Consider the following 15,342-nt stretch of genomic DNA (forward strand, 5'->3'; position numbering starts at 1 on the left):
CATGCACGTAAGGACTTCGTATACACTTAACATACGTGAGCGATTTTAATTAGGTTTCAGCGGTAACTCTGTGCTTTGAGATATACTTGTTCTAGATACTATGTAGGATACTCAGATCAACTAAGATGACCCATGTAAGAAATCAGTATTAATATAATATTATTTTGTAATATTACATTTTCACATAGATCCTGGAATGTGAAGTCAAGTGGGCCTTAGGAAGGAAGCATCACTATGAACAAAGCTAGTGGAGATGATGGAATTCCAGTTGAGCTGTTTCAAATCCTAAAAGATGATGCTGTGAAAGTGCTGCACTCAATATGCCAGCAAATTTGGAAAACTCAGCAGTGGCCACAGGACTGGAAAAGGTCAGTTTTCATTCCAATCCCAAAGAAAGGCAATGCCAAAGAATGCTCAAACTACCACACAATTGCACTCATCTCACACGCTAGTAAATTAATGCTCAAAATTCTCCAAGCCAGGCTTCCGTAATATGTGAACCATGAACTTCCAGATGTTCAAGCTGGTTTTAGAAAAGGCAGAAGAACCAGAGATCAAATTGTCAACATCTGCTGGATCATTGAGAAAGCAAGAGAGTTCCAGAAAAAAACATCTATTTCTGCTTTATTGACTATGCCAAAGCCTCTGACTGTGTGGATCACAATAAACTGTGGAGAATTCTGAAAGAGATGGGAATCCCAGACCACCTGACCTGCCTGTTGAGAAACCTGTATGCATGTCAGGAAGCAACGGTTAGAACAGGACATGGAACAAATAGACTGGTTCCAAATAGGAAAAGGAGTACATCAAGGCTATATATTGTCACCCTGCTTATTTAACTTATATGTAGAGTATATCATGAGAAACACTGGGCTGGAAGAAGCACAAGCTGGAATCAAGATTGCTAGGAGAAATATCAATAACCTCAGATATGCAGATACCACCATCCTTATGGCAGAAAGTGAAGAGGAACTAAAAAGCCTCTTGATGAAAGTAAAAGAGGAGAGTGAAAAAGTTGGCTTAAAACTCAACATTCAGAAAACGAAGATCATGGCATCCGGTCCCATCACTTCATGGGAAATAGATGGGAAAACAGTAGAAACAGTGGCTGACTTTATTTTTCTAGGCTCCAGAATCACTGCAGATGGCGACTGCAGCCATGAAATTAAAAGACGCTTACTCCTTGAAAGAAAAGTTACGACCAACCTAGACAGCATATTAAAAAGCAGAGACATTACTTTGCCAACAAAGGTCTGTCTAGTCAAGGCTATGGTTTTTCCAGTAGTCATGTATGGATGTGAGAGTTGGACTCTGAAGAAAGCTGAATGCTAAAGAATTGATGCTTTTCAACTGTGGTGTTGGAGAAGACTCTTGAGAGTCCCTTGGACTGCAAGGAGATACAACCAGTCTATCCTAAAGGAGATCAGTCCTGGGTGTTCATTGGAAGGACTGATGTTGAAGCTGAAACTCTAATACTTTGGCCACCTGATGCGAAGAGCTGACTCTTCTGAAAAGACTCTGATGCTGGGAAAGATTAAGGGCAGGAGGAGAAGGGGATGACAGAGGATGAGATGGCTGGATGGCATCATCGACTCAATGGACACGAGTTTGGGTGGACTCTGGAAGTTGGTGACAGGGAGGCCTGGCGTGCTGCAGTTCATGTGGTCGCAAAAAATTGGACACGACTGAGCGACTGAACTGAACATTCTCTTACAAATAGTCTATTTTCTATTAGGTGCAGAGCTGCAGGCCCAAATCTTGTTAATGACCAAGATGCACAACATAGAGATCAAGGAAATAATAGTCCAGGTTCGACGCATGATATAGGATGCTTGGGGCTGGTGCATTGGGATGACCCAGAGGGATGGTATGGGGCGGGAGGTGGGAGGAGGGGGTTCAGGATGGGGAACATGTGTATACCCGTGGCGGATTCATGTTGATGTATGGCAAAACCAATACAATATTGAAAAGTAATTAGCCTCCAATTAAAATAAGTAAATTTATATTTAAAAAAAAGGAAATAATAATCCCACTATCTTAGGTGATCAGTCATGTACAGAATACTGTGTGCCATTCTGGAAGCCACATTTTAAAGAAAAGCTTTGAAAAACGTGAGTGGTGGAAAACATGTTCTATCAAGTCGATGGAGGTTAGCTTTACTAATCATCTTGTTCACACTGGCTGCAAGTGACCTGGAATATTGAAAGTCCCGAGAACACAGTTCTTTTGGCATGGAGCTCAGTGCTTTTTCAAGCCTACAGCTCACATATAGTATTTTTAAAGGTCTTTAATATACAGAAGAGGAGGGCTTCCCTGGTGTCCAGTGGTTAAGAATCTATCTTCCAATGCGATCCCTGGTGAGGGAACTAAGATCCCAAATGCTCCAATTACTGAAGCCTGTGCCCTCTAGAGCCTGTGCTCAGCAATTAAGAGAAGCCTATGTATCACACCTACAGAGAAGCCCTTGCACACTTCAACAAAAATACCCATCACAGCCGAAAAAGAAGAAAAAGAAAAAAGAGAGGAAGACGACTTGCGCTCAGCAGTAAGAGATTAAGACCAGGAAGCAAAGGAGAAATGTTACGTTCAATGGAAGGAGGAACATTCTAAGAACCTGAACGACTCCACAGTGGAACAGGATACCTGAGAAGCAGTTTCCTCATCCTCAAGCAAGGACTTGACAGAAAGTCTGGCAAAGAAGCTGCAGAAAAGATCCCTCACAGGGAGGAGACTGACCTGGATAGAGCTCTAAGACATTTGCCACTGGCTATAGCCTACGGCATCTACTTGGAGACATGAAGTCTGATAATACTTGAGTTGTTATCTTCCCCATTCCCTTCTTTAGACCAAGAAGCAGCAGCGCCTACATCCACTAGTGAGTTCCCCAGAGGGCAACAAGCACTTTAAAATTAAAGTTTTGGAGATAACATGAAAAAAAAACCAAAAACAAACCCTTGAAGAAACTCCTTGAATTGCTATCTAGAGTGGCAAATGAAAACATAATTAGGTATTAATGCCACTGACTACCAATTCATTAATAGCTGCCGAAGGTTTGTGTGTTAGCTAGATGGAAAAAAATCAGGGCAGATGGTTCTAGCTGGCAACCCAGTGCCTGCATGTCTAAGAAACTGCTGGAAGAAAACTGAGGTGGAGAGGGAAAGAACTTCTGTAGGTCCATTTAGCAGATGTAGACTCTCAAAGAGAGTAAGTAAACTGTCCAAAGTCACAGAGCTAATAAATGGGTGCAATGAGACGTGAACGTGTCTTCATAGCCAAGACTTTCTCATCTGCTGTTCCCCGTATTAAAAAGGGATGACCTGGAGTTGGGAGTGCTTAGCAAGGAGGTTAACATCGGGATAATTTTTCCAGGGCTCAGGAGCAGGCAGGACTTTCTCTAAACAACTCCCAGTTGATTGCACTGGTTTTTTGAGAATCCAAACCCTAGGAAAGTCTGAATGATTGGTCTTTTTGGTAGTGGAGTCTCACCCTCTTGAGAAAGCATAGCCCTGTAAGATGAAGATGAGGCCAACATCAGGTTTAATTATGTGGGCTCCTTGTAGGAGGGCTCAAACATTTTAAGATTTTTAGCCTGGCAGGGAGGAGAGAAAAGGGGAGGATCTAATAACTTACAAGGAAAACTGCACGGGGCGGGGCGGGGGCGGGGGCATGACCCTTCTGCTTTTTTTGACAAAAGAAAAATGGGGGCTTCCCTGCGGTTCAGTGGCTTAAACTCCATGCTCCCAATGCAGGGGCCTGGATTCAATCCCTGGTCGGGGAACTAAATCCCACAAGCCACAAATAGGAGTCTGCATGCCACAACTAAAAGACCCTGTATGCCGCAACTAAGACCGAGCGCAGCCAAATACATGTTTTAAAAAAGAAAGAAAAAATGGGAGAGGAAGGGAAAACAGTGTAAATGCACAACAGATCGCTATTTCAGAGTTTTAGGATTCTTCTAATTGCTCAGTGTATTCGCATATAGACTATGTTTTTTGCCCTGGTTACCTGTTTGGCTGCAATTTCTTCATCTCGTCCATCTCCAATCACTACATATGTGACTTTTTTTCCAAACCTCGACACAATTCTCTCGAAGCAGCTCTCCTTACCTGATAAGAAAAAGACATTTCCTCTTAAGACACTCCTTCTTTCTTCAATATCAAAGGAAAGGGATGCTGCTCGGTTCACCTGCCTGTGCTTAGACAAAGTCAGGGCGGCAGCTGGAGAGCCAGCAGGCCCTCTGCCCAAAGAATGTGAAACTGTTCCATTCACACCGCAGACTTTTTAGGCACTGGCTCCTAAAAAGACAGTTAGAGTTAGTAAAGAGTTAGGCTCCCTGGGTTCTTTCTTTAGCAGTGAGGGTGAAGTCCCAAAGATCTTAGCGTGGGGGTTTCTATAAACACAGTGTGGGAGCTGTGCACGCTTCCTCCCTCTTCCACAGCTCCTGGACTTCATGGCATACAGAGCAGTTTTCAAGTAATTCTTCCACTTAAAATAATCTGGTGAGATGAGATCCATCCTCTCTTTCAGTCGATGGAAATACACCCAAACTTGCCCCAGATTACAAACAAGCCAGTAGCTAGACTCTGAGCCTCTGAGAGTCTAGGCTCTGGTCACTGTGCCATGAAGAAAGGATGATTTTTGAGGGGAAACTATTAGTGAAAGAAAAAGATGAGGAAGTCCCTGATTCCTGGTGAGTAATTGGGAACAAACAGGCATTTCCTTCCAACTCTACATTTCCTAGAGAAATACTTCTAGGCGTGGGCCTCTGTCTCTCAGGAGGGGAGGAGCCAGAGTACCGAAGTGTGTCACAGCTGGAACTCCCTCCCTCATCTGCGTAGCTACAGCTGAGATCCTGTATCACTTTCAGTGACCTTGGGAAATGGGCGATTTAAAACCACTGCAGACAGTTCTTGGAAACACAGTAATGTATCAGAGCTCAAATCCCGCCTGGAACCAACATCTAAATCTAAACGCTCACACATAACACTGCTGTGGCAAAGACACTATTTGCACAAGTAAATAAAATTATTTCTCTTGCACTTCCTTCACCATCTCTTAGGCTTTATTTCTGTTTCTGCCATATTCTTCAGTTAAGCAAGGCCCTAACTCTGCTTCTTTTTTTCATTCTGCTCCATTAACCTTCTTGTCCTTCCTGATTCGAGTGACTGACTTCACACCAGGGCTCCTGTGTGAATAAGAAAAAGGTGCCTCTTCCTCAAGGCACTTGAATGCCATCTGCTGGAAAACTGTTGTAATAAAATATACAACTATAGGAAATATACAAATCTCAGATGACTACAACATAAGTAACAAGAACCTTACACCCATACTCAGAAGTCCTAGGTGGTACAGCTGAGCAACTCCCAAGTCTGTGACAAGCCTAGCTCAGGTGGCACCTCAAACCTGGACCAGACTATAGTGCACTCTTAACACAAGGGGCTTCAATCTCCCACTCAACACAAGGCTTGGTTTAGATGCACTTAGGTCCTTTTCAATGCTCCCACTTTACAACAGCATTGTCACGCCTTACACTGATATCAAGCATTCAAACCATGTTTGCTGAGTAAATACATATTAATTTCATAAATGATTCAGGGGATGACATTAGTCCAGATCTTCAGCCCCAATTTAAGCACTAAATAATTCAACTAATAATGAGTTAATTTATGTTCTTATTAAGTGTTAAAAGTTGTGTGTCTAATCCCACTCCAACCATTATGTCCTTACTACCTAATCCAACCTCTGCTAGAGCCACAGTCAAATTTACAATTTAGAGAAAAGACTTTTAGTAGGATCCTAAATCAGTAGGATTTTAGAAATTTCTCCTAAGACCTAACAAAGGGTAAGTCTTATATTTAGAAGACAGAGAGACTGAGATGTTTTCATTGTCCTGGCCTGCAATGATCAAGGAAGAAATAAAATTAGGAATATCTCCTTTAAAAGGATTAAGAATGAGTTATTAACAGCTCAGAGTAAAGTAGTAGCCATTTGAAAAAATAATTTCAACATACTTGGTAAATACACTTTCATTTTATACTTTTAAAGCAATCCTAGAGATGAGCTTTCCTGTTCGGGAGGATGAGACCAATGAGTGGTAAGCTTACCAAATGTCAAGCAATAGAAGCTGTAACTGCAAGATACCCAGGCCTGTGGAGAAGATTCAAGTTCCTGGGCTTCCTCTATTAGAAACACTGTTGCCATTTTCAGAAATGATCTTGAGAATTCTCTTTAACGTCCAGATCACAGAGTGGCTGTGCAGAGAACTGCAGTTCTGAAATAATTTCAGAGGAACTGAACAAACATTCCCTCTGCCCACTCTCATCTTACAGCTCTGTGAAGGAAAGCCTCAAGCCTCTCACTGTGGTTACCATGGTGTCAGGTACCACTGGAGCTCAGCTAATGAGCTCTGGACGAAATGAGAAAATCACCAAATAAGCACACTTATTGTCAGAAGGAATAAAGTCACGTCCATTAGTTTGATGAGCCTCTGAGTGCCAGGAAGCCGAATCAAGCACCACAGAAATCTACCTTTCAGGTGTGGGAACCTAAGTGAATGATCAGAGTTCTTTCAAAAGGCACAGTAAAGCAGTGGCAGCAGGAGCAAAATCTGAAGGGGAGGTTTCAGATATATCTCCCCTATCAAATCCCTTGTAAATGAAATAATTCGACCACACAAAAAAAGAACAATAAAAACAAATCCCTGTATACCTATCACCAACCCAGCTTTGTCAAACCATAACACTTTAGAGTTGCTTTAGATTAAAAAAAATATATAAGAATGAGGGTTTCCCTGGTGGATCAGTGGTAAAGAATCTGCCTGCCAATGCAGGAGACATGGGTTCAGTCCCTGCTTGGGAAGATCCCACATGCTGCAAAGCAACTAAGCCTGCGCGCCACAACTACTGAGGCTGTGTTCTAGAGCCTGTGCTCTGCACCAAGAGAAGTCACTGCAATGAGAAGCCCGAGCACCACAACTACAGAGGAGACTTGCTGGCCGCAACCAGAGCAAAGCCCACACAGCAACCAAGACCCAGCACAGCCAAAAGTAAAAAGAATTATATACATAAAGAAATAAGAATGAGATCATACAATTTGAAATTTCTGATGTATGCCTACTTGATGCTATTCTTCCTCCTCCTTTCTCCCCATAAGTCTATATATCTATAAACAATGTATGGTTATTATTGTGAATATTTTTTTTTACTTTTATGTAAATTTTGCATAGTGTACATACTATTTGCAATGTGTTTTTTTTGTGTTCAACACTTTTTAATACTAATCTTTAGGGATACATATAGCTTACTTACAAGGGCTTTATAGTATTCCGTTGTTTCATGTCTATTTTCTGTTCACAGACAGGTTTACCTGCTGTTTCTCATTATCTTTTACTATGAATAAGACTGCATAAAAAAAAGTCCTTACATGTACCTCCTTTTGCAAATGAGAATTACTCCAGGGAAGGAGCTGGCATATTTTAGGCTTTGCAGGTCATACGATCTCTGTTGCAACTATTCAAGTCTGCTACTGTCGTGTGAAAGCAGCTATGGAAATGATCAAGCATGGCTTCTGTTTCAATAAAACTTTACAAAAACAGGCAGTGGGCAGAATTCGGTGTGTAGCTCTAGTCTGAGACCCTCAAAATAGTTTTTGTCAACTTAATAAATGGGCTATGTATCACATTTTAATGTGCATTTTCTTAATTTGCAGATCCTTAATCGACGAGGTCAAAAAATTTCTCATGCAATTACTAACAATTTGGGTTTCTTTTTCTGCAAATTGGCTGTTACAAGGTTTGTGCCTACTTTTTTTTTTTTTTTACATTATGTTGTTCATTGATTTGTAGGAGTTCTTTACTAATTAACAAGTACATGTATTACAAATATCTTCTCTCAGTCTGTGACTTGGCTTGTCACTTTATGTCATCTTTCACTGTATATAAAAGTTTGATGCAACCAAAATGATTGTTTTTTTCTGTTTTTGTTTTTTTTAAACACTATTTTTGGGTTCTCTTAAATGAAATCCCTCCCTACCTCAAGGTCATACAGATAGTTTTATATTTCTCCTCAAAACTGCAAGTTTTGCTTTTCATGTTACATTTTTTATCCACCTAGAATTTTAGTTTTGCAAATAGCATAAAGAAGAAATCCAATTCTGCTTTTTCCCCCATACAGAAAACCAATTATTTTAGCACTGACTGAGGGTAAGTCCCATGTGGACAGAGGATTCTGTCACGGGTATATTCCTAGTGCCCTGGCAATGCCTGACACCTTCTAATCTAGTGGATACCTAGAGTTCACCTTCACACTAGAGCTGTCTCCTCTGCTGCGACAGGGAAGCAGGAACTGTAGACACAGACTAAAGCGTCTGGAGGGGGCAGGAGACAGTTGTCACTGGACCTTGTACAGCACATACGATTAGAGTGTGCTGCCTTCTCAGCAGAACAAGCTGGTTTTATAGAAAGTCAAAAAGAGTCAAAGTGAAGTCACTCAGTCGTGTCTGACTCTTTGCGACCCCATGGACTGCAGCCTCCCAGGCTCCTCCGTCTATGGGATTTTCCAGGCAAGAGTACTGGAGTGGGTTGCTGTTTCCTTCTCCAGAGGATCTTCCCAACTCAGGGACTGAACCCGGGTCTCCTGCATTGCAGGCAGACGCTTTACCCTCTAAAGCCACCAGGGAAGCCTGGTGCCAATTAGTTTATCAATTCAGCACATACTTATCAAGTACTTGAAGTGAAGTGAAGTGAAGTCACTCAGTCGTGTCCAACTCTTTGCGACCCCATAGACTGCAGCCTGCCAGGCTCCTCTGTCCATGGGATTTTCCAGGCAATAGTACTGGAGTGGATTGCCATTTCCTTCTCCAGGGGATCTTCCCAAACCAGGGCTCGAACCCGGGTCTCCCGCATTGTAGACAGACGCTTTACCATCTGAGCCACCAGGGAAGTCTATTTCATATATTTAGTACTGAATACATTTTTAGCGGATAAAAAATATCTTCTCATACACAGTCTGATTTGATTTTCAAAACCTCTCTGGTAGTTTCTCATCTTACATGAGAAAACTGAGGCTCAGGAGATATAGTAATTTCCTGAAGAGCTAAGAAGCAGGGGAATTAGGACACTATCCTGGTCCTCATTTTTTTTTCTTTTTCTAACCATTTAAAAATATATTTTTCAGTAATAATAAGTGTACTCACATTGTTGAGCAACAGTTCTCCAGAGCTTTTCATTTTACAAAATTAAAATTCTATACCCACCAAGCAACAACTCCCTATTTCCCCTTTCCCCAAGCTTCTGTTAACTGCCATTCTACTTTATGTTTCTATGAATCGAACTACTCTAGGAACCTTATATATAAGTGGAAATATACAGTATTTATCTTTTTGTGATTGACTTATTAGCACAATGTCTTCATGGTTCATACATGCAGTACCCATATGACAGGATTTCCTTCCCTTTTGAGATTGGCTACTATCCCACTGTATGTATATTCCGCCTTTCATTTATCCATTCATTTGACAGACATTTGGGGTTGCTTCCACCTTGCGGCTTTTGAGAATAATGCTGCTATGAACAAAGGCTTGCACGTATTTCTTTGGGATCTGCTTTGGATCCTTCTGGCTATATGCCCAGCAGTGGGGCTGCCGGATCACCTGACAGTTCAATTTTGAATTTTTCTGTGCAACAGCCGTACTGATTTCCGCAGCAGCTGCACCATTTTACAATCCCACCACAAGTGCACACGGGTTCCAAATTTTCCGCATTCTTGCCGACACTTGTTATTTTCTGTTTGTTTTTTTAATAGCAACTGTCCTAACAGGTGTGAGGGATTTAATCATTTAAAGTACATAGCTTAGTCTTTTTAATCTGGTGTTTTTTTGATGATACTATACTGCAGTACTCTATGAAAGATAAATCTGAAATGAGGCACAAGTAGATTTCTAAACTAGGTATTATGTTCTTTCAAATGGAAAAGAAAAGAGCACAATACATTTTAAGTCTGACAGACTTGGATTTGAATCCTGTGAAGCTGCGAAGTCCTGAGTCAACCTGAACTGCCTCATCAGTAATGTCAGGAGAAGAATACAGAGGATTACAGATATACCCGTATGTAAAGTGTCTAACAGCAGGACTGGTAAATAATAAGAGCATCCTAAGTAGCAAGTATTACTGTAAGGCCAGTCACAAGAAACAAAATTGATGCCATACCAATTTTGGTAGCACTGTAGATGTTTTCAATAGGAAATATTTCTCCTAGCCCATATAGGAGAACCTTGGCCAGAGCTGGAACCAGTTGGGTTGTAGTGATCAGAACATTTACACAATTCTTTCTGCAAGGGAGAAAAAGACAATAAAAAAGTGAAATCAAACCAATCTGGGAACAAGAACTCAAATGAGTCTTCTCTGCAGGATCTACTTGTGCAAAATGAACCTCAAAGCTCCCGGTGTGGCATTTGCTCAGCGCCAACGTTCAGCTCCTGCTCCAGCTCAGGTTTACTCACCTTCCAAATTCAAAGGCAGAGATTCTGTGGTGGACACAGAGCAGCACCCTGTTCTCACCTCATTTGCATTCTAGCTCAGTGCACTGCTGGCAAACGCCATGAGCCCACGGCACTGACACCACACTACAGGAACATGACGAGGCTTTCAGCTGCAGCGGCACTTCATCTCAGTGCAGCTCAGCCCTTACAGGAGATCCGACTTCAGTCCTCTCTGCTCGTCACACAACGGCAACACACAGGTCAGCATATACATTCTTTTCTCAAGTCCTTCCCTTCACAGATATCCATCCGTGGGTGTCAGTTTCTGTTTACTCTACTAGGCTGTACGTGTGGAATTCTTGCTTTGAAGGAGGGACGAATAAGGCTATGTTTTTATTTCCCATTCTAAGCTTTGAGCTCAAATCTCCTTAATCTGCTTAATGCGCCCTTTTTCTTTTGAATCCTGTCTTCCTGAGTAGGCTGTGCTACATTTCTTTGGAGCTTCCTGTATTTAGGGTATTTGTAAAGTCTCCTCCATGTATTCTTCAATGTTATCAGGCCCATCCACCTCCAGTGCTGGACACTCTGGGTTACTGAGTATAATTTTTGAGCAAAAAGTCAGAGAAAAGAAAAAGATGTTCAGAGGCATGCTGTTAGAGTACAATGGCCTTGCCTCTCACCTATGAATTCTCGCCTGCATCACTGAACTCCTCTCGCCCTTCCCCACAGCCTGTTTTCAGGAATGGCCTTATCCTGGACCAGGGTGGGAGAAAGAATCTCTCTGAGAGGATGAGACCTAGAAAAAGCATTTCCATACCTGGACTGGATGAGAAGTAAAGATTTCAAGGCAGTTCCTAACCAGGAATCTGTTAAAACTTCAATTTCTGCTCTTAGTCTCTGCAGTGCTTCCTTTCTCTGGGGACTGAGGAGCCCTTTGGGAATAAAAGAAGACACAGTCATCATCTGACAAGATCCGTGCTGGCATCTAGAAAGCAACTTCTAAATTCAATTTGGAAATAGTGTGTTACTGAAATATCTACTGAGCTAACACCTCTCTCTCTTTGAGTAGCCTACTCAACATGCCCTTTTGACTCTTTCCACCAGAGTCTTTCGCTTGGTGGGGCATAACCACAACAAAATCAGCTGAGAGAAACACTGTGATTAGGATCTGGCTCAAGCTCGTTCTTTCATTAATCAACCAGTAACATCATTTGCAGACTGGTGGACCATAGTTTGAGTAGCACTGCTACAGATGTGACATCAAGAACCAAAAAAGGGGGAACAATTACAGATGGAAAAGCCCACGGCATTTCCAGTCTCTTTCTAAAGAAAACAAAGCTCAGGGAGGAAAGGAGGCTGCCTAAGAATACAGAGCAACTGGTGTCTTTTGGTCTCAGAAACCTTCCCACTGACATACACTGCTCCCAAGGCGATGATGGTGCTTTCACCTTCAGAACACATCAACCTGGGATTCCAGGTTGAATCACCAAATTCTGATCATCTGTACTTACTTCGGAAACAATTCCAGCTGATGAGAGACTGAAGCACTGCTTTAAGATCAGATAACTAAGCACAAAACAAAGAAGAGTTCATCTGATTGGAGCATGTTATCAGATGCTTGAGTTAGAATATTCAGACAATAAATCTGCCTCTAATTTTTCTATAGTGAAGGTAAAAAGAAATTCTACTACCAGTAAGCCATAAAAATAGAAATCAAGTAGAACTGTTTATAATTTATTTTCAGACAGATGGTTTCACAATGTAAGCCTGCAATTTGAGGACTCTCAACATTTCTGATAACACAAAAAACCAAACAAATATATGTCATGTATGACATACACAAGCATGCCTATGTCATAGATTGAACTACTATGATGTAGCACTTTTGTTAATTCACTTAAAAAAAAAAATACAGGTGGATATTACTTTTAATATGTTTCCCAGGGTAGGCTCCAAGGATTCTCAAAGAGGGTTATAAAGCACTTTCTTCAGGAAACCAGGTTGAGACACTCACTGGGCAGAAAATGGACCAGACATATAGGTTGCATATGAAAACTAACAAAAGAAAGCCTAATATCTGTGAGAGAGAAAAAAGAAAATGACCTGGTTGCCAAAGTAAAAAGTACTGGCTCTGAGGCCTCTCTTGACCCAGGGTCATATATTTCTAGGCAGTCCAGAGAATCCCTGAAACTTCACACAACGTTCTGTGTGGATGTAGGTGTTTGAGGGTGATGGTTCAGAGTTTTCAATATTTTCTCACAAGGGCATGTCACTAAAGAAGGGTCTGTACGAATGTAAAGTGCACTGGACCAAGGGTCCACCTGTGGTATGGTCACTAACTCGCCCTTGTGATCCTCATGATGGACCATCAGTTTTCTCAAATGCAAAATGAAGGATTTAGATTCGTTTTCTACTAACGTCTCTTCTCATATGAACAATCTATGGCTGATTAATTCCAAATATATGAATTTTAGGCATAATGGCACCTGATATGTGAGACATATCTGGGCAGAAAGGAAGTCCAAGGTCTTTTAAATCACAATGCATGGATACTGCCAACCTATCAAGCTGGATCTAGTTTTCCATCCACTGTAAACCTGGTCGCTAATTCTACCTGACTTGTCCTGATGGCTAGATAAATCTGTCCAAAAATATGGCAACCTCTTAAATATTACTGACAGTAGTCCTGAGTCCAAAAGAACACATGCCATTAAACATAGTCTGTGGAACACATTTCCCAAAAAGGAAAGCTGTCTAAGACGAACAGGAGAACTTGGTGAAGTTATGCTAACAAGAGTCCATGAGGAATGCAGAGCTTCCTCCCCACAGGGTTTCAATCAAACCCCATTTTTAAAATACAGAGTTAAATTGTCACTGTGTCACAAATTCATAATCCAGGAGCTTTAAGGTAAACCCTGGAAAGGAAAACAGGAAATCAGAACAAAAGAGAAAATTAGCTGGTTATATGCCACACTTACCACCCACGTTGCTTTTATGCTTATCATAGATTTCTCTCACTTTTCGGTAACGGAAAGCCAATTTCCTCATCCAGTCCACACCTCCCTGGACACCCACAGAGGAACCATGGCTGCCACTGCCTCCTGAGCCACTGAAACCATCTGTCGAGAAACTGTAGTTGCTGCAGAGAGAGAGGATGATGATAATGAAAATCTATACCGCAGTTTTCGGCTGAAGGCCACCTGAGCTTCTCTGCCCTATTCCATAGGCATCTGATGTCAAAGCCGTGAGACTCTTCTTCCCTGATCTCTGTATGTCAGAGGCTATCTTCCATCGGTCCGCCATCTCACCTGTTACCTCTATCAAACAAAGGATGGAGAGGGAGACCAAGAGGGGCAGGAACAATTCGAGTGTCAGCATCCCCTAGAGGCTGGCTTCAGATAGACCATCCTTTCACTAATGATAGATGACATCTTACAGTGAAAAAAAGCCTTCAGAATATAAAATTTTTTGTACACACCCACGATATGATTGCAACTATGTAAAAAGGAGAAATGTGAAAAAATAACGGGAGGAATGAACCCCAAGTTCTAATAACAGTAAGAAAATGGGAATGTTTTCCTTCAGGGATCTGTTGACTCGTTTGCTAAGCTCATGGGCCACTACTCCTCTCTTCTAACTCCACTCCCTTCAGGTACAGACTGTATTTGAATGCAAACAGAATGTGGTGGAACTGATGGTGTCAGGCTTTAGAGACCAGACTTCTCTTACAGGGCTTGCTCTAAGTGTCAGCTGTCACGTGAGAACACTCAAGCTGCTCTGTGAAGGGGCACAGTGAGGCCTGCGGCCTCCTGCTATCAGCCACACACGACAGGCTGGAAGCAGGTCCTTGGCTCCACTCAAGCCTTCAGATGATTTTAGCTATCTTGATTTTAATCTCAAAGACCCTGATTCAGAACTACTCAGCTAAGTTACTTTCAAGTTCCCAAACTACAGAAACAATGAGATGATAAATGGTAATTGCTTTAAACTACTAGGCTTGGGAGTAATTTGTTACACAGCAATAGACAACTATTATAGTTAAATAGCCTGGGCGGGATGACTACTTCCTAAGTCAAGATTTAAAAATGACTGACGGAATTAGGGACAACTTGGTTCAAAAATCAAAACAGAATTCCACAAGTGTGAGGTTCTATATTTAAGAAAAAGCTGCCAATAAAAAGATAGGCCATTACTAGTTAGCCATATATATGTGCTGTGCTTAGTTGCTCAGTCGTTATCTGACTCTTTGTGACCCCCATGGACTGTAGCCCACCAGGCTCCTCTGTCTATGGAATTCTCCAGGCAAGAATACCAGAGTGGGCTACCATTCCCTTCTCCAGAGGATCTTCCCCACCCAGGGATTGAACCAGGGTCTTCCATACTGCGGGTAGATTCTTTACCGTCTGAGCCACCAGGAAGCCGACATATGTATACGAGAAACAAAAGAGCACTAGAGCTCAGAGGGGATCGTAAACTGCTTCAGAGCAAGCTTTTTCCTAAGGTGAGTAAAATCTCTTAAGAATGGTGCCCTTCACAGCTGTGCAAGACGCAACACGCACGGCTAGATGCTGCTCGCGAAGGGAAACCTCTCCTCCTCAGCGCCGCGGGGCTGTCTGTGTCCTTACTAAGTGATGTGTCCAGATCTGCTCTAGAGTTGAGAATTCACAGAACAGACAATTTTAGGGTAGACACATGGAAAACCTTTTTGCCTATGGAAAGGGATAAACATTAATAAAATAAGTTAACATGAAAAGATGTGACAATTTTTTTTTCCTAAAAGTCTTTAAATATAAGGGAGACAAATTTTTGGATTATTCTTAGCTAAGACTAGAAGACCGTAGCCAAGAGAGACAGGAAGGGACTGAG

At 41.8% G+C, this 15,342-nt stretch overlaps 1 protein-coding gene across 2 annotated transcripts in view; it reads right to left on the reverse strand.

Annotated features, from left to right (window-relative positions):
- The window catches only part of EYA3 (EYA transcriptional coactivator and phosphatase 3), a 95,474-nt gene that overhangs the window by 4,053 nt on the left and 76,079 nt on the right, over window positions 1-15,342 (reverse strand). For both annotated transcript variants that reach the window (XM_005676781.3, XM_005676782.3), the window contains 4 exons: window positions 13,455-13,615; window positions 11,294-11,408; window positions 10,205-10,326; window positions 4,006-4,106 (listed from right to left, as the gene is read on the reverse strand). In XM_005676781.3, the coding sequence (XP_005676838.1) occupies window positions 4,006-4,106; window positions 10,205-10,326; window positions 11,294-11,408; window positions 13,455-13,615 (499 nt within the window). The remainder of the gene's footprint in view (window positions 1-4,005; window positions 4,107-10,204; window positions 10,327-11,293; window positions 11,409-13,454; window positions 13,616-15,342) is intronic.

Source organism: Capra hircus, chromosome 2 (assembly GCF_001704415.2).
Source record: "Capra hircus breed San Clemente chromosome 2, ASM170441v1, whole genome shotgun sequence".
In the NCBI taxonomy this organism is placed as follows: domain Eukaryota; kingdom Metazoa; phylum Chordata; class Mammalia; order Artiodactyla; family Bovidae; genus Capra; species Capra hircus.